Genomic DNA, 17,950 nt, shown 5'->3' with positions numbered 1-17,950 from the left:
CTAATTCCATTATTTCTGTAATTTTATTGATCTAATACACTTGTACCATAGAAACACGAAATTAATCAATATGATAGATCTGACTGATTTGTGCCGGTATCCCCGGCAAATCTATTTTGCAATCAAGGATCATCCTGTGAGCGGTAGTGGAGAAGGATTACAGAGGTCATAAAGGGTCTTAGGCAGACCCCGGTGGGTTCATAGTACATGATCTCGACGAAAAAACGAGCATAACTGTAGTCTCAGAAACGCGGAAGAATACGGAACACAAATATTTCCTTGCCGAACTAACAGGCTTATTGTACAGTTCCCTTCTCATGTACTTAGATGCGCTTCTAATATTAACCAGAGGACATTTTTTTTTTTTTTCCTCCTTAACGTTTCTCTTTAAGTGGGACATGGGCGATAAGTTGGGCATTGTACTGTCCCTTTAATACGGATTCATGTAGTTTCTTCCCGGCCAGACTGTCACATTAAGATCTTCCTTAACTTTGCATTTGTTGAGAATGAACACCATTAGCCATATATCTGACCAGTTCTGGAGCTGGTCTAAGTGCCTTTGTAACGCTGATACAATCTTCGTATAACATTTTTTTATTTTTCTCGTGCGAATCGAGCTGTCCTTCTGGATAGATAAAGAGTGGCCCCAAGATCAGCTGAACCTTGCAGCACGCCTCCTACCTACTACACCAGCCTACCATTCTGTAAAGGCGCAAAGCGAGGGTATTGGTGGAGAGATGATGTAGTTTTGTGTGAATGATGTAGTACGAATGTGGTGGAACGGGTTGTGTTGATGTTGAAAGTGTCGTTATGGTGATGAAGGAAGAGGTGCTGTGGTGGTGGATAGGTAGATTTGAGGAGTGTTGTTGTGATAGTCTGGGAATGTTAGGATGGTGATGTGTGATGATGGTGTTTGAGAGATACTGAAGAAATATTGAGGGGATAAGGTGAAGTGGTATTGTAGGGGTGTTATGATGTATACGGATACGTAAGTGGTGGAAGTGTGTTTTGTTGGTTATAATGATGAATGGGTGTTGTAGTGGCTAAGATTTTATTCATATTATGCTGGAAAAGGTTGTTGTTGTGGTGTGTGTGTGATTGTAGTATAAGGATGTTATATTGGTGGTGACAAACAGCCGTTGTGGTCCTGCTTTCTATGATAGATGGGTGCTGTGGGCGATAATGCTTTTCTTGGTGTTGGTATCTATCGTAACACTGTCGGTGCTGTTGCTGCAGATGTTGGTGTTGTTGGAGGTAGTGTTATGGTTGATCCTGGTAGCTGTTGTGATGGTGTATGTGTTTGTACTGTAGATGGTGTCGATGGTGTAGTTGATAGTGACTGCAGTGACAACGTGTGGGCTGGTGTTCATAGTTTTGATGCTGTTGGAGTCGGTGTTGTTGGTGGAAACATTACATTACGGTGTGTGTTCTACTACACCTCCCTACACCGACGGTGAAATTGGGCTGTTTTGTCTCACCGCCTTTTGCTCTTCGATATATTTCCTATAATGAATGCTCCAGCCACGGACAAAAGCCCACATGAAGGCCGGGCCTTAATTGAAATATAAAGTTAATAAAAGGGATTTTTTTTTTTCGTATATGGTCAGTGGTTCCCGAAGTGAGGTCATGTAATGATAAGTAGATGTCTAACATAATGACTTATTTGCTAGGTAGGTCTCCGCTCAGATTGCTGAGTGACTGGTGATTTGTACCCTTTTATCAGTCTCCCTCGTTGCAGTAAACTCAGACTCGTTAGTGTTGTACTTACACATAAGTGTCACTACGAGTCAATATAAAACACTTCATTTTGGCAAGTTGAAGTAAGATATTACCAGGTGAACCGGGACGATAACGGCTCTTACTAAGTTGATATAGATCACCACAGAACGAGTCAATGTGATGTTTGGTTACAACTGCCTGTGGCTGGTCTTTGCTCCCCCATGACTGGTCTTTGCTCGGGAAGATAACTGAGGAGTGAATGTCGAGGAGTTCACTCGTGCTGAGGAGCGGGCCGGCCCCTGGCGGCGTCTCTTGAATTGGAGTTGTCAGAAGGGTATCTCCCCAACGTGAATTATTTACGTCGCCTCTCTGTTCCTAGGCCTCCAGCAGGGAAGGAGCAGGAGGAGGAGCACAAGGAGAATGGGGCAAGAAAAGAAAATATATGAAAAGAAAAAAAAAAGAATATATATATATATATATATATATATATATATATATATATATATATATATATATATATATATATATATATATATATATATATTTTTTTTTTTCTTTCAAACTATTCGCCATTTCCCGCGTTAGCGAGGTAGCGTTAAGAACAGAGGACTGGGCCTTTGAGGGAATATCCTCACCCGGCCCCCTTCTCTGTTCCCTCTTTTGGAAAATTAAAAAAAAAAAAAAAACGAGAGGGGAGGATTTCCAGCCCCCCGCTCCCTTCCCTTTTAGTCGCCTTCTACGACACGCAGGGAATACGTGGGAAGTATTCTTTCTCCCCTATCCCCAGGGATAATATATATATATATGTATATATATTATATATTTATATGTGTGTGTGTGTGTGTGTGTGTGTGTGTGTGTGTGTGTGTGTGTGTGTGTGTGTGTGTGTGTGTGTGTGATTGATCTCCCTCATCTTGATCTGTGTCGGGCTGAGGTGTGGGTGCGGTATGGCCCCGTGCCGGGCAGGACGCGCATTTTCCTGATTACTTCCTGAGATGAAGGTAGCTCTAAATCACGCCGAGGCAGCCGTAACCCCCGTCCACTCCCCCAGGCTGAGGGAGCATGCAGGATGGCAGCCACGGGGTAACGATCAACCTCCTCCCTCCACCACGGACTGCGAGTACTGTGGCCAACAGGGTAACGAGTTGCTCAGCACGGACGAAAGGGATAGTGCGCCACTGGGTTATCATCAGTCCAACAAGGACGAAGGGGACAGTGCCAATATCTGAGAGGTCAGATGCTGATTTTAGGTCACTGGCTTTTGACCTCTCTCTCTCTCTCTCTCTCTCTCTCTCTCTCTCTCTCTCTCTCTCTCTCTCTCTCTCTCTCTCTCTCTCTCTCTCTCTCTCTCTCTCTCTCTCTCTCTCTCTCTCTCTCTCTCTCTCTCTCTCTCTCTCTCTCTTTTCTCTCATGGATGTACCAGCACAACCAACCAGATGCTCGTTATTGGTAATTTCTAACCCCATGGGCACTGCGGTACGACCGTTGAACACGACAGTGATAATCTTCAGCACGACGGCCGTACCCATAGGCACGACTGGCGTCGTGTTCAGATGGTCAGCAACAGTCCTCAGTGAAGACTGCAGGCGGTGGCGGCGGCGGCGGCGGCAGAGGCGGAGGGCCAGACAAACCAAGAGAATTTTTAACTTTCCTTCTTGGGCCTAAGTCGGCCGTCCGACAGTAAAATTAATGGCGAGTATTACGGCCCGAACGTGGCCAGCTTCTGAAAATGTTGGGCTTTTTTTTTCCTCTCTCCCTTCCCTCCTCTTCAGTCGGCCATTTCCCGCTTGGTTCCTCGCGCCTCTCCTGTTATTTGTTTCATTCGCATGTTCTACTGCGGGATCGGCTGTTTACACTGTGGTGATCCCCAAGGAGTTTAGTACCTGTTTATTTATCTTTTGCGACGTGTTTGTTTACATCTAATATTTTCGGAAAAGTTTCGTTTAAAGATTGTGGTGTCCATTAGCGAGTCATTCTTACAGTTTCACCATCGTTTTGTTTTGTTTTTTAGGGAAATTATTTACGGCTTACCATGAGTTCCAGAGGCCGACTCGTTTCTCTGGTGTTGATTCTATTTCACGTCTTACCTCGACTTGCTCCAGTGACGTCACTCAAGTAGGTGGCACCTACTGCTGCTATTTTGTAGTAACAGGAATAGGTTGCAGGCAACCACCAACCAGGAAGGTGCCACCCGGGAAGGATAGTAGCGGCGGCGCAATAGATTAGCACTGCGGCGTTTGTTACATACTCCGTTTCAGCCTAGATCACTGTCTTATTCTTTTATTTCCCTCGCCTCAACCCCACATGGATTGCTGGTATTCACTCCAATCCCACACCCTCTTATTCTCAGACACAACGCTTGGCAACACGTAATTCACACATATCTTTTTCTTTTACTTTTTTTATCTTGCCTTTTAATTTTCAAAATGTATGGTAGAACAACCAACTAATATTTTTCCGGCGCAGATTCAGAGCAGCTTCAGCGGTTGAGAGGTGTTGAAGGGATACTGGAGCCCACTTGACCGCCGTCTTGGACTGGGATCCACCCCACTGCCGTAGCTGCAGCTCCTCGATCTGGCTCTTTTTTTCCTATCCATCTCTGAAGCATTAGCAGTCTTAATTCTGATCCTCCTCCTGTTCAGCCTCACTTGTTGACCCCTTACCCTAGTCTTTTTCTTCTTTCTGAAACTCTGTGAAACCCATCTGTCCAGGGCTGCCTCTCCTTTGCACTATGAGATCTCTAACTATAATCTCTATAATCGTTCCCGGTCCCGTTTCAGTGTTGAGACCGACTACTCCAGGATTGAATGTTATGATGCCACCTCCAAAACAACGTAGCCGAGAGATTCTTTTCCTCCTCTCGTCTCCCTCTTCACATAACCTTTCATCCTTTAACAGTAAGGTCTACAAACACCTGAGGAGCACTGATTAATTTCTTTTTTTCCTTTTTCTCTTTTTTTTTCTTTCCTATGAGTTAGCCTTAATCGGGTGAAGTTTGCCTGTGCCATATAGGTCCTGGTGTATTCAGTACTGTACTTGTGTTATCAGTAGTGTACTACTCTTAACAATAATGTACTGGTGCTGTTATCAGTAATGCGTTGGTGTCATCAATACTGTACTGGTGTTATCAGCAGAGTTCTGGTGTTATCAATAATGCACTGATATCAACAATAATGCACTGGTGTTATCAGTAATGAACCGGTATTATCAATAGTGCACTGGTGTTATCAATAATGTTCTGGTGTTATCACTACTGTACTGGTGTTACCATTAGTATAATGGTGTTATCATTAGGGTAATGGTGTCATCATTATTCACTGGTGTTATCAGCAGTGCGCTGGTGTTATCACTGGTGCAATAGTGTTATCAATAATGTATTGGTGTATTCAGTAATGCACTGGTGTTACTAGTAGTGTACTGTTGTTATCAGTAATACACTGATGTTATCAGTAATGTATTGGTGTTAGAGGAAATATACTGTAATCAGTGCTGTGCTGATTTCATCAGTAGCGTACTGGTGTTATCAGTAATGCACTGGTGTTATCAGTAATGCACTGGAGTTAACAGTATTGTACTTGCGTTATCAGTAATGTGCTGGCGTTATCGGTAATACATTGGTGTTATCAGTTGTACGTAGGTGTTATCAGAAATGTATTGTCATCAGTGCTGTGCTGGTGTTATCAGTAGTGCACTAGTGTTATCAGTAATTTACTGTCATCAGTGTTGTACGGGTGTTATCAGTAATGCACTGTCATTAATGTTGTACTGGTGTTATCTGTAGTGTCCTGGTTTTCACAGTGATGCGTTGTCATTAGTGCTGTATCACTGTTGTCAGTAATGTTTTTTTCATGTTGAAGCCTCTAGTCATGGTCAAAAATTCACACCAAGGCCGGACCGTCATCAAATTATCGAACGAACAATGAAAGGTAAAAAGGGAGAATATTTATGAATTTTGGGGAAGTGATAAACCTGTCTTTTAAAATGTGCCAGATCATACTTATTGGGAAAGACATGAGAAGATAAAGTGTTCTAAAGCTTCGAATTTTAGGCAAAGAAGCAGTTATAGATATGGCCCATCCTTGAGTTGCCTGTTGCTATCATCTTAGTGATACAGGGTTGATCTTTATTTCCCTCTGCTGGTTGTAATCTTTCCACCAACATGACCATCCATCACCACCATCACTACCACTACCATCCATCAGTCTATCTCCACCATTATCACACCTGTGTTACGACTGTCATCTTACAAACCCCTTACCATTCCTACCACCACCACCTCCAGTGTCACCAGCACCAACTATCACCTGACACAGCGAACTCTCACCATCTTGCCAGTATCCGTCTGCTGCAGGTCCTGCCATTCCTTCTAAACCTGTCCCTCCCTCGTCTGCTGCAGGTCCTGGCTCCCTTCCCACACCTCTCCCTCCCTCGTCTGCTGCAGGTCCTGGCTCCCTTCCCACACCTCTCCCTCCCTCGTCTGCTGCAGGTCCTGGCTCCCTTCCCACACCTCTCCCTCCCTCGTCTGCTGCAGGTCCTGGGTCTCCTCCCACACCTCTCCCTCCCTCGTCTGCTGCAGACCCTGGCTCCCCTCCCACACCCGTCCCTCCCTCGTCTGCTGCAGGTCTTGGCTCCCTTCCCACACCCCTCCCTTCCTCGTCTGCTGCAGATCCTGGGTCTCCTTTCACACCTGTCCCTCCCTTGTTTGCTGCAGGTCCGTGGTCACCTCCTACACTCGTCCCTCCCTCGTCTGCTGTAGGTCCTAGCTCATCTCGTCACCACCTGCTCTTTACGTTGTGACGTGTGCATCTACACCTCCCATGCTGTGCTGACCACGCCCTGAGGGCACGGGGGGGGGGGGGTGCTGTTGCACATCGTTCACTCTACAGTGGATCACAAAAAATCATATTTGTTATTTCTCTCTCTCTTACAGGCTGACCCCCCCCCCCCCACACACACACACAAACACACACTCCTATCTCTGCCCGAGGCCTGTATTCTGCCTCTTCACAGTATCTGCTGTGCTGTCCCACCCTCCGACACAAGCTGACCCTTAGGACTGTATCCTGCCTCCTTCCTGTACATGGTAATCCCAAAACTGTACCTTGCATTCCTCCAGTATATGCTGACCCCCAAGACTTTATCCAGCCTCCTTCCAGTACATGCTGACTCCCAGGACTGTGTCTTACCTCGCTCCGATATGGTTTGACCCTCAGAATAGTACCTTGCTTCCCTCCGGTACATGTTGACCCTCGGGACTGTCCCCTGCCTCTGTCCAGTACATGTCGATCCTCGGGACTGTACCCTTCCTCCCTCCGGTATATGTTGGCCACAGGAGTGTGTCCTGCTTCCCTCCAGCACACACTAACTCCCACGTTTTTCCCGTCCTCAGGTCTGTATCCCCCGCTGCCAGCCACGCCATGCATCAAGGCCATCTCTCCGTCAGAAGGCTGGACCACCGGCGGCGCCACCGTCATCATCATCGGCGACAACTTCTTCGACGGACTCCAGATTGTCTTCGGCACCATGCTGGTCTGGAGCGAGGTGGGTCATGGGGCTATCAGTGGTGCCTCCACGTTTTCTCATGTCGCTGGAGGGGTTTTCATGTTGCCTCCACATCTTCTCATCCTCTTCAAAGTGTCCTCATGCTGTCTGAGTATCCATGCTGTCTTAGGTATCTTCATAATGACTCATGTATTTCATGTAGCTCCCATGTTTTTTCATGCTGTCTGGAATGTCATCATGTTGTCTGAGTTCTAATCTTGCTGTCTCCTGTCTCTCTTTATGTTGCTTCCATGTCATCTTATGGTATCTATGATGCCTTCATGCTGTTTATTTCCATGCTACCTGCACCTCGTGTCGTAAATGAGGTATCTTCATATTGTCTGAATTGTCTTCGTGCTATCTACGTCTTCTCATGCTGTGTGAGGAATCTTCATGCTCGTTAAGGTCTCTTCATGTTGCTTGAAGAAGCCTCCGGCGGCCCGGGGGTCTTTCTATGCCTCATCCCAAAGGTCTGTATCCCTCTTCGGCTCCCTTCGTGCTTGTTTGGGTTCATCTTCATTTTCTGTGGGTCACTTCTTTATCTGGGAGGTCTTGAAGTGTATCTAGTCATCTGTCTGTCTATTGACTTCATTCTCAATTATCATGGGAATGATCAGGTGAATACAGCAGCTGAAAACGCTGATAAGCATTGCCAGTCTTTCTCCTGTGTTTTGATGATTGTGAATTTTTATTGTGTCGTCTGAAGTCTTCTGTCGATGTGTCTCCAGGTTTGTCGGAGTTAATTTATGTTGCCTAAGACCTCTTCATGTAATCCGAGACCTATTCATGTTGTCTGACACCATTGCGTAGTGTCTGAGACGTATTCTATAGAGCACAACAGAGCAAGCCACTTAGTTTTAGATATGTGCCCTTCACCCATACTCTCGCTGAGATGCTTTGTCTATGTATATCTAGATGATGAATATTTCAAAGCAAAAAACAAGCTCGAGACGTGGTTTTCACAGCTCACGAGCCCTTTGATATAAGGAACAGTTACAAGCAAATGAAATCATCACCGAAAAAGTGATGAAAACATAAAAATCCTTAGCTCGGGACAGAGAGCTTGACACTTGAAGGTGGTGGGGAGAGATTGAGCCTTGATCAGCTTGACGTTCAGAGGTTGGCAGAGCGATCTGCATTCTGAAGAGGCCGCTGACGCGTTCTCACGTTCTGGTCGACTTTTTTTCTCCAGGTGAGGGTGACCCCTTGATATCTGTTCATGCTGCACGAATTTTTTTTCCTGGTGACATCTGCCTGAATTTTCTTGGTGACATCATGATATCTAGAATTTTCCTGATGATATCGTGCTGCTTAGATTTTCCTGATGACCTCATACTGTGGATTTCCCTTGTGAAATCAATGTGTCTAGATTTTACTTGAGGCATTTTGGGTGACATGATGCTCTCAGGACTTCCCCCGTGATATCATGATGTCTAGATTTCCGTGATGACATCATGCTGACTAGATTTCCCTGGTAACATCGTGCTGCCCAGAGTCATATGGTGACATCATGCTCTCAGGACTTCCCTTGTAACATCAGGCTGCCTCGATGTCCGTGACGACATCCTGCTGCCTAGATATTCCTGATGACGTCATGCTGCTTATCTTTTAATCGCGCACTTGCCAATTTTATCATGACGTAGCCTTATGATGTAACTGTTCTCATGTCACGATGTCTACAAGAAAGTTCCCATTCTGTGTAGTCCCTTCTTGTTCTATAGGTTCTTTTTCTTTTTTAATCTATCAGGTGTTATTTTCATTATTTTTTATAGTTTCTTTTCGTGTATAGCATCATCAAAGGGTTATATCACCGTTAGCTACAGGTACCAGAATGAGCGAAGAAACATTTGTGCGAAACAATATATTGTCATTTCACAAACTTTCTACATCTGCTATTAAGCAAAGGTTATTGTTATAATAGACTTGTAAGGTTTTGTGTTCAAACAAGTGTCTTGAGCCGAGCTTACTAGAACTAGTTTACTGAAGTAATGTCCAGTTTCTTTTTGTTTGATCAATAGGTACGTCTATAACGTGTGTTCATTTTGAAAGTTTTGGTAGATGTGTGTGTTTCGGTAGATGTGTGTGTGTTGTGTGAGCAAAACGTATCTTGCTCTGAAGATTATGATGAATATCAATTGTGGTGATGAATTCTTTAGTCAATGGCTGGGTATTAACCTCAGTGATCACGACGGTACGACCTTTAAACACGACGGTACAACCCCCAGTATGATATTCTGGTCTCTTGGTTTGACCGTTGAAGGTCAGGTCAAAGTCCAGGCCAGTTGATACAAGGGTCGTACAATCATGTACCAGACTCAAAATGCCGTCAGGATAGGAAGGTGCCTTTGGAAACACACTCGGAGGTCAACCTGGCACTAGATAACCTTGGTAACACAGTCAGAGGTCAGCCTGGCACTGGGAAACCCTGGTAGCATAGCTAGAGGTTAGCCTGGCACTGAAAAACCCCTGTAACACAGCCAGAGGTCAGCCTGCCACAGGGAGCCTTTAATAACACAGGCAAAGGCCAGCATGGCATAGGAAACCTCTGGTAACACAGCCAGAGGCTAGCCGGCACAGGCAACCTCTGTCTGTGTTTATTTAGCTCTCGTGTCCTCCTGCTGCTATGCTGACACAGCTGCAGATGTGAAAAGAATCTTTGTTAAACTTTACAGCTATATATTTAATTACGACTTTTCAACACACACACACACACACACACACACACACACACACACACGCACACACACACGCTCACTCACTACGAGCCTCCTTAGTGAAGTGAAGTGCAACTCACAGATCTGACGGACCCGGGTTTGAAACCCCGACGAAGCAGCTAACCCAGCTGTTTATCCTTCCTGCAGGGGCTGGCCGATGAAAGGGAAGTAAGGAGGATCCTGAAGGAGGTGAGGAGGATCCTGAGCCATAAACACGAAGCGCTCATGGACCAGAAGGCATCTCACTATCTGTACTCGAAGAGTGCAATGAAGACCCTTATCAAATCACTGATGTTTGACATACTCCTTAGACTGGGATCTGTCTCTTCAAAACGGAAGAAAACCAACTCACTCTCAGTATCCTCCACAAAAAAATGCTGAATGAGTAGTCTTCAACGATAAGCCACTCTCGTTAACCTTCACGATACCAGAGGCAATGATCAGAGAACAGATGATGGAGGATTCTTCAACTGGCACAAGCTACCCAAGTGAGGCAACCATTGACAAGGGAGGTGCCTTCCCCTGGATATCGGGAAGGATAGTGGCAATGGCGCAGTGAGTTGACACCACAGAGGCTGTCGAGTTCCTTTCCCTAGCCCAAATTGGTCTTTTTTTTTTTTTTCTTTTTTTTCTGACACACCTGGATTGCTGGAATTCAATCCACATACACAAAATACATTCTCCATCTCACACATAATACTAGACTTCTACATTACACTACTATTAATTCTTAAGTCTAAACTTCTCTGTGGTGAGCGCTACGTGCTAGCGCTGCCTAATGGCAAACTCTCGTCATAGGCAAAGTTCATGAGGTGAGAACGCACGAGTGCAGAACTCTCCCCATACCATACAAACATACCATTCATCGTAAAATCCGCCCGGAGCGCAAGACCTAAGAACTAATGTGTTGTGAAATCATAGTGCCACGTATATTCTGTTTGTCTCGGATATTTCAGCTAAACTGTTTTGTTAGAATGTTTCACCTTCTATTTCAGTGCCTGTGGTAGAAGTATATGCAGAAGGGAGCAAGTTGCTTGAGGAAGTTGTGAAACACGAGCTAGACAGAGACAGAAGACTTAGGTAGGGAGCGGTAAGGTACTGAGGGAGGGAAAGGAGGTTAAGAAGGAAGCAGTAGTCAGAGATGCAGGACGGAAGAGGGAAGGAAATAGAAAAAAGGATGAGAAATGTTGAGAAAGACACAGAAACAGATAGAAAGAAAGATAGGAAAGAGACAGACAGAAAGGAGAAGACAGAGGTAGAGGGAGGGAAGGCAACAGAATGAGAGAGAGAGAGAGAGAGAGAGAGGAAGGGGTGAAGGAAGAGAGGAGAGTGAACATAGCAAGGTGGCTTGACCACTAATAATGCCATGTTGTTTGTTGTTGTTGCAGCTGTTGACGTCACACGCCATACGGGTGCAGACGCCGCCACGCCACATCCCCGGGGTGGTGGAGGTTACTCTCTCATACAAGTCCAAGCAGTTCTGCAAGGGCGCCCCCGGCAGATTCGTCTACGTATGTAAGTATCTAGGATGTAGTGTACCTCATCCTCAACTCCCACGTAATTCACCCATAGTTTATGGACGATTTGCCTCTTCGTCAGCTCATTGGTAACTTGACCCCTTAGTACCAGTATGACGGCTTTACTCTGAGATAGTTTTACGATAACTTACCTTTATAGAAACTATGTGGTAACCTCGTCCTTCTGTACATGTTATTTTCTTGTGTTATTGTACCAATCTAAGCTCTCTAACTATTTTCATATCGCTCTTGTATATGATGTATCCAGTCTACGAAACTCTCCATAACTATCATGATCTCAATTACAAACACTTAAGATCCATTCATCTTCTTCCTGATTAACAACTCGGCTTTTGCTGTGCAGGTTCTACTGGGATTACTTTTCATTGACCCACTTTTGGTCCTCCTCTCGAAGAAGTTTTGGTGAATCTTTTATTGTGGTCTCTGCCTTCTTAGTATTTTACATGGTGTGGATTCTAATCCATTGCCTACGCTCATTTCTCTCTCCATAAATGATCTTTCGTCAGCTTTTAAAGTTATTTACTTTCACTTCAATTATTCTACTCTCGCACGTGATGTAGCTCAATCCCTCTCAGAAAAAACTAACCAATTCTTTCCTGTACGACAGCGTTGACGGAGCCCACCATCGACTACGGATTTCAGAGGCTGCAGAAGCTTATCCCGCGACACCCGGGCGACCCTGAGAAGCTGCCGAAGGAAATCATTCTGAAGCGCGCGGCGGACCTGGCCGAGGCGCTGTACTCGATGCCCCGCAACAATCAGCTGGCCCTCCCAGCGCCCCGCTCCCCGGCCATGAATCAGACGTCGGCCATGACTGGTTTCAACACCTACACCGGCCAACTGGCTGTCAGTGTCCAGGATACGGCCAACTCCCAGTGGGGCGAAGGTAATTATGACAATCTACCTCCTTGTTCTCCTATTACCCCTTAAGTACGACGGTGCGACTCTGTGCACGATGAGATGACTTTTGACCTGACTCAGGGTTCATGTTCACGCCAGTCCATCATACCAAAGAACCGTACCATCGTGCTGTACAGGTTATCAAGTCCAATTATATCAGTTTATTCCTATAGCTATGCCTTCATGAATCCAAGTGATAGCACCCTCTTCAGATGCAACACCTGCATTTATCTATCATATTTTCATTTTGTAATCAGTCCTTCAGTAAGAACTATCATCGCAGCTTTAGTCTTTTGTGAGAACCTTTTCACATCTACAACCGAGTCACAACGATATCATGAAGAATCAAAGCAGTTCCTCTCCCTCTTAGAACCTGCTTCCTTAATGGTTCAACACAGACTTGGGGAAGGAGACAAACACAGAAGAACCTATTCAATTCCTTATTCATAACAATTTCTGTGTCAAACTTTTAGAGCTTCTTTATATGTCTCCTTCCCTCCTGTTGCACTATCTTGAGCTAGTCCCAGTGTTTTTTATTAGATATTATCTGTAGTTTCAACATTCTTTATACATTTTAAAACGTAAAGCTTTTCCTTCATGAGATTTGCAGTGTTACTAAACCTTCCTCGACCCTCCTACTGACACCCTGGTGTTCTTACTTGTAGGTTTTTTCTTCTAGACGACTACACTCGTGGTCAAGGCCCCGGAGTGAGCATATCTTCGCCTCGGGGGAGCTTCGGGTCTAACGCCTCCACACCACATTCTTCCTCCACTGGGTCCTCATCCTCCACCTACGGCGCCTCTATCAACGCTGCCGGCTACTCCTCTCCATCCAATCTGGCCAACATGAGCGCCTCCCCCAGCATCTTCAATAGCACCTCAAGTGAGTTTTAGTAACACATTGCCAACTATATTTTTGGTGTAGTTGTTGCACTTTTATCAGCCGTAGTAACACTACTGTTCACTATCTTAGTTAACTCGCTACTCTAGTAACAATCTTAGTAACAGTGTTGTTTACCATCTTGGTAGACTTGCTGCTCTTGTAACAGTCTTAGTAACACTATTGTGACCCATGTGTGAAACACTGCTGCAGCAACGACCACATATGGTCACACAAGTGTCCGTGCACCAATAGCTGCCTGCTTGTTTGTTGTGTTTGAAAAGAATTTGCAGTGTATCTTGTCTGCTGCCTTGTGGTGAGTGAAGACTCCTTGCTATAATCACCAGCGTGCATCTCTTAAAGTTACATGCACCACTCACTCGCTTCGCTCTGAATCTTGAAAGTTCTTTAATGTTGTCATGACCATTTTCCATATCTACTGTTACTGTCATAACGTTTTCCTCCTATCATTGTAAAGTCTTTCTCTTGTGTGATTGTCCTTTATACAACTTTGATTGTGCTTTGTAGAAATACACGAATATTGTAACAGTTGAATGATGTTAAAGTTTAAGGGCATTTCCATCAATCAAAAGCTTCTCAGTTAACATTCTTGAAATAAATATGATGCCAGGTAATGAGCAGGAAGCTCTTGTGGCGTCCAGTTTTGTGTTGTCTCTTGAAGACATAGTAGTAAAGCCACAATAATTTCGCTGTATCGGATTCAAAGCTGATGTCATACATTAACGTTATGTGGGATGATAAAGAATGAAGCCAGGTTCAGTGTTATGGTGGTTCTTGAGGGCTGTTGTTGTTTATGGTGGCTCTTGAAGACCTGTTGATGAATCCGCGTAGCGGGAGGCGCTGTGGTTGTGGCCCATGACTGACGGTCCCCCTCCTCCTCCCCCCCTTTCCCGGATGGTGCTGCAGGCGGCAGCAACGGCGGGCACCACCACCACCACCACCATCACCACGGCTCCTGGGGCATGGCCACCTCATGCGCCTCCTCTTCGGCAGCGCTCTTCTCGCAGTTCACGGCCAGCATGAGCATGAACAGCAAACAGCGGAGCGCCTTCGCCCCGGTCATCCCCAGCCTACCGGCCACGCCGCCCCTCACGCCCGTCACCGGCGGCTCCATGCCCTCCACTGTGGACACCAACAACGCCGTAGCTGCCGCCGCCGCCGCAGCTGCCGTGGCGCCCTGGCAACAGCTGCTCTCTTAGTGTTAGTGTCTACACCTGCCGCCTGCACCTGCATGCTTCCCACACTTGCCTTCCCGCACACAGTGCTTCTGCTCCTTGATCATAATGGTCGCCTTACGTACTCTTGCAGTGATGATGAAGTGATAACTTTAATCTTAAGTAAGATTTACAGTGGTATCATTTGTTGTGCTTCAATGATGCATCAGTGGTAATAACATCCAAAATAACTGTGCTACCTCTCTTGCAGGAATGGGCGGGTTTATGTCGTCAGCTTTCACCTCCATGGGTCACTTCGCGCTGCCCCCGTGTGGTTCCCAGCCCTATGGACCCCTGGTCCACTCCACCACTACCAAGTGATAGTGGGCCACTCACTGCTCCTTCCCCTCCGAGTACTGAATAGGCGCCTTCTCTCCAGGGCTGAGAACCGCTCCTACCAGGCCCGCCCTTGAGTCGATCCATCATCTCGCATTGTTTCATAAACCATTGAAGAACATTCAGAGGCTTGACATGAGGGCCGACCAACCTGACACGTTGTTCTGTGATGGGCTGCTGGAGGGAACACTTCCAGTGACATCACAGGAGGCAGAAGTTCATCCCTGGATAGATCAGCCGAAGTTGCGACTTCGGAACACCAGCGGCAGAGGCGTTCCTCGAGTGGCAACAGTTGCCCGTTATCTTCGTTTTAACGTAACTTGTACCAGGTGATGAGTTGGCAATACTTGGAGACGATGCAGTGGGTGTCGAGGACTAAACCTGTTAATGTTGAACGGATGATGCAGGTGTGATAGGTGCAGCGGAGGACGGGTCACCCTCACAAAGCGGTTGATATCCATGCCTGGGCTGCACCCGAGCATCTTGAGGAGGATGTGTTTGTTGATTTTTATGTGGCCAATTTGCTTGTGTGCTCAGGAGGCATCGGATCCTGTAGCTCCCTAGATATTGTACATCATAAAGTTTCCAGTTCTTTTAATCATTGTCAGTCATGGGCCAGTAAGACACAAGATGTTTCTCCAAATCATTGAAATGCGTGGCTTGCGGCAGTTTTCCGAACGATCAGAACTTTGACCAGGTCTCCGAAGGACCAGATTAAACCATGGGAGTTGAGAGCCGTGAGGGTGGCTAAAAGGGCAAGGTTTTAACGTTGGTTTTAAGCTATCACTATAAACTGTAGGTGTATAGTGTTATGTGCTTCTGAAATATTTTGACATTGAGCAAAAAATGATAGTATATATGTATATATAGCTATCTATCTATCTATATATATATATACACACACACTGTATTTAAAATTTCTTTGTGTTTAGACAAAACTGCTCTGATTGTCTCATCTGATATTATTCTCACCGGCAAAAAATATTTCACTCTCCGATTACAAAAAGGGATGTATACATATAGATATTTCCGGAACTGTTGAAGTACTTACCACTGTGGCGCACCACTGTCTGAGGCCAAGCTCCCCGCAGAGAAACTTGGAGTGACGCCCACGGAAGTAGGGGACCGCTTATCCTCTTGGTCAAGTCTCGTTTTAAGATCTCTTGCTTAAGATAATTTGAAGTCTCTAGCTAAAGGTGTCGGCCCGATCTTCTTCTCTGTGATTTACAGGTCATATACCTTCCCCATCCGGCAAGAACCTAAACAGACATCAGAATGAAACACTTACATCCTGTGTAGCGCTGCAGCTTCCATGACATCCTTCACGGGCCTCCACGCTACTTCACCAGCCTTGTACATTATGTTCTGTATATAAATGTACATTTTCATTCAGTGTGAACGAACAACTTTGTTAAGTTATTTGACGGTATTTTTTTTTCCTTTTTTTAAGATGTTAACGGTGCGTATGTTAACATGACAGTTCCGAATAACTTCTCTTGTTTTGTTAATTGCATATCGATGAGAATCCCCGAAAGTTTCCTATGTCATGACCCCCCCCCCCCCCCCCCTTTTCCTCCCCTATCCAATTTGCTGTGTCTACGACCACATGCGTTTTCTACCAATGGGTTTGAGCGTTGGAAGTGCCAATTTCGGCTATAAGACTGGCTCTTGTTTAACCACAACGACGTTTGTTTTGACGAGCCTTATAATGACAAACTGATACTTCCATCGCCCTCCTCAGCTTTAAGGATATTTTTCTGAATGATTATAAGGAATGTTGAAGGACAATAAGATTTTCCATTACTAATCTTTTCTATCGTACCTGTACATAATCGTAATACATATCATTTACAAATACTCATGAATATTATATGGACGTGCGGTCACGTGACGGTAACCAGGTTTGGTGTGCAGTATGCCTGGGATCCCCGTGTGGTTCCCCAAGATCACACACGTCCCCACTAGGTAGAAGGATACAGTTATAGCAGGAAAGCCCGACTGGGCCGAGCAAGAACACGTATACTAGGAGAAGTGTTTCTGGTGGTGCTCTGGCCGCAGGAATCCTGTGGCCCCTCTTTACAGTTGGGGTCCTGTGGCAGAGAATTCTGCTTTTAGATTAACATGACTAAAAGATTTTTTCCTTTTAAATAAGATATGGTATGTCTTGTTTACTGGTACAACATAATATTCATGTGAGTTCTAGACCTCTAACAACCGTGATTACCTCAGGTTTTATAACTTAAAATCAGGTTCTTGATTAACTTTGAAGTTCATTTGCGCCATATGTCGTTCTTGAATGTGGCCAGCAATCGTGTTGAATGCCAACAGTGGTGTGTGTGTGTGTCTGTGTGTGTGTGTGTGTGTGTGTGAGAGAGAGAGAGAGAGAGAGAGAGAGAGAGAGAGAGAGAGAGAGAGATGAGGTCAACCTGCGCCTCTGTGCCACCAGACTCACGTCCCACCAGCGACCAAACAGAGCGGGCGCCTCCCTGACTCCCTACCCGTCATCATGTTGTTGTTTGAGCCGAGGCATTGCTACTTAAGTGTGATAGTTCCACACCCTTTATGTGTCTAGGGTAAGACGACTAAATGTATTCTTTATCATGTACAGAGTAAAATTTTCAACTTAATTTCCTAGGTGTATAATAAATTTTATAAAAATCTTTTGTGTCTCCGTTACCCTTACACATAGTGAAAGTAAGTTGACTGTATATACATGTGAATGAGACTTTGAACATATTTCATCATATCACCATAATGTTGCAGGAGTTGCCTAATGCTGTCAGGACCACCTGCCTTGTGAGAGTGTATATGGTCTTAGAATCATTCTTAACACCGAAAAAGATGTTAAAATCTTTAAACAACTGGTGGATGTAGCTTAACATTTACTGCCTAAATGATCTTGGCTGTGAATGGGCCTGAAACTCATACAGCCAACTAACCAACCTGATCCTAAAACCTCTGAATAGATGATGTGTAAGGAAGATGTCATTCAAATCCAAAAGTTCCATACGCAGACAATTTGTAACCTGATCATGTATCATGTAGAAAAAATCATCATTAGCAACAGGTGACTGGAAGAAAACATAG

General features: G+C 45.2%; 1 protein-coding gene across 8 annotated transcripts in view; it reads left to right on the top strand.

The window, feature by feature from the left end:
• Window positions 1-17,523, top strand: part of kn (EBF transcription factor knot) — a 528,425-nt gene extending 510,902 nt beyond the window's left edge. For 6 of the 8 annotated variants that reach the window (XM_071675839.1, XM_071675837.1, XM_071675838.1 and 3 more), the window contains 6 exons: window positions 7,109-7,260; window positions 11,363-11,489; window positions 12,120-12,398; window positions 13,092-13,295; window positions 14,220-14,513; window positions 14,739-17,523. In XM_071675839.1, coding sequence (XP_071531940.1) covers window positions 7,109-7,260; window positions 11,363-11,489; window positions 12,120-12,398; window positions 13,092-13,295; window positions 14,220-14,512 — 1,055 coding nt within the window. In that variant the 3' untranslated portion in view covers window position 14,513; window positions 14,739-17,523. Of the gene's footprint in view, window positions 1-7,108; window positions 7,261-11,362; window positions 11,490-12,119; window positions 12,399-13,077; window positions 13,296-14,219; window positions 14,514-14,738 lie in introns of those variants that run through there. The other 2 variants (XM_071675843.1, XM_071675844.1) reach the window with 2 other exon arrangements.
• Window positions 17,524-17,950: the final 427 nt, after the last annotated feature.

Source organism: Panulirus ornatus, chromosome 21 (genome assembly GCF_036320965.1).
Source record: "Panulirus ornatus isolate Po-2019 chromosome 21, ASM3632096v1, whole genome shotgun sequence".
In the NCBI taxonomy this organism is placed as follows: Eukaryota; Metazoa; Arthropoda; class Malacostraca; order Decapoda; family Palinuridae; genus Panulirus; species Panulirus ornatus.
This window is presented reverse-complemented; position numbering and strand designations above follow the sequence as displayed.